At 41.4% G+C, this 1,868-nt stretch overlaps 1 protein-coding gene across 1 annotated transcript; it reads left to right on the top strand.

Moving 5' to 3' along the window:
- Positions 1–1,061: 1,061 nt before the first annotated feature.
- Positions 1,062–1,538, top strand: SARC_15180 (hypothetical protein; the record flags this gene model as incomplete). The annotated part of the gene is made up of 1 exon (XM_014290698.1): positions 1,062–1,538. A coding segment is annotated over exon 1 (275 nt), but the record flags the coding sequence as incomplete, so codon positions are not given.
- Between the last annotated feature and the right edge of the window lie 330 nt (positions 1,539–1,868).

Genomic DNA, 1,868 nt, shown 5'->3' with positions numbered 1-1,868 from the left:
ATATATATAAAAGCAGCTGACAGGTAATCAGTAATTACTGTCTTCACTCTTCAATATATAGCAACCACATATTGTGTCGCGCGTCGGAACAAGGACAAACGCCTTTATGGTGAATACAGAAGATACCAGCACTGTAAATACAAAGTAAACTGACAGGTACCCTAGGATCTTTACGTACCATAGCTTGTGCAGATCTTCAAAGCTCTTGATTCTCAATTCTGATGCTTCCCAAGCCCTTCCAGTGGGCTGTAATTTGTACACCTGTGTTGTGTCATAGAATTCTTCTATACCTCTCAAAGGGGTTGTGCTAGATAATGCCCGCATTGCGGCTACATTGTGTGTAAGATTGTTCCTGAGATTGTACGCAATGGTATTGCTTGCCGCTCTGCTTAGAGGGGTTCGTAGAGTGTGTTGGAGAACTGTTGAGGGCGACCGCAAAGCCACGCACTGGTACGCTGTTCTGCGTAGATTGAACATTATATGTATGTATATAGATATCAGCCGAATGTGTGCTTATTTACTTATGGGTGGAATATATTAAGAGTGCAAGGGCCGCTTCTATTCGGGTACGATACTGTTACGTAGGTACGCATTCACCCACAAATACACAACTATCCTTATAAAGCGAATCTGCGTAGATGCACTCTCTTAAATACACCTACATATAGTATTTTCATGACATACAAATACATCGACTCCACTACTATAATGATTTTTAGTCCATGTTCTCTATGACCGAGGAGGAATTGAGTCAGAGAGAGAGTCGAGAGAGAGAGTGGGGGGGAAGTCTCTCGTGGAATTCTAATTTTACGACATATTTCTTCGGTTCGGGTTGTTTCATATTCAGAATGATGTTCCAGGGCGTAGAATATACAAACAGCTGGTTTCCGACATTTAGTTTGTTGAAAATCGACGATTGTTGTTGTGAATATTAAAAGTTGACATTTGACACCATGTCATAGTTGCCACTTAGGTTCCAAACTATCCTCTCGGAGACTCGGGCTATGAAGAAGAAAGCAGTCAAGAAGGAGTCTATAAAGTCTATAAAGTGACTATAATAACTCGCTGTATTCTGTAATACATAAAATACAGGCGAAAATATATTTATCTCCATCTCTAGCGAGTAGTAGAGAGGGTCATGATATTAGCCGTTCATTCATGCATGTGAGACTGAGCCTAGTCTTCTACAGATTACCCCAAGACATTCACCGGATTTTACGTACACTGTATCTATAGCGAACTTATCATACTTATAACCACAACATGTTAGTCGTACCAAATACGCTTATAACCTCCCTACTGATAGCTCTGGGTACATTAACATGTATACCAGTGATCGCAGCACAAGATGACGCAGCACCCGCTGCCGTATCACCACCCCCTACTTTTCGACACGAGTATAAGTGGTCTTTTAAAGGCCCTTTGGACAGACCAGAAAATAATAAAGTGCCTTTCTGGGATGTAGTAGAGAGTGCAATGGTCTCCGAACGAGAAGTGCGACTGGTGCCGTCGGTTAATAATAGGAAAGGATCGGTGAGTTTCGACGACTCTCTCTGTTTGTAATTATTTTCACAATATCATAAGTGTGTTCTATACTAAAGCGAAAAGTGCTATGCGTATATGCATACGAAAGTATCTTGTTGAATTGACGTATGAGTATCAGGCGGGTCTTGACCTGCAAACATGAGGTCTGTACTCTGTTGGATAATACCTAAGACATTTATGGCAAAGTGAGAATCTTGTCCACACACATGCACGCGCTCGAATCACCGGAACACAAACGCCCACACATACTCAAATTTAGAACGTACTCGTATGAACGGTGTGTGAGATATATAAATTCAAGTAGCCTGTATTCTGACGTAGTT

This window comes from Sphaeroforma arctica, assembly GCF_001186125.1.
Source record: "Sphaeroforma arctica JP610 unplaced genomic scaffold supercont1.5721, whole genome shotgun sequence".
Taxonomy (NCBI): Eukaryota; class Ichthyosporea; order Ichthyophonida; genus Sphaeroforma; species Sphaeroforma arctica.
The sequence above is the reverse complement of the archived record's forward strand: the minus strand, read 5'-3'. Positions and strand labels throughout refer to the sequence as shown.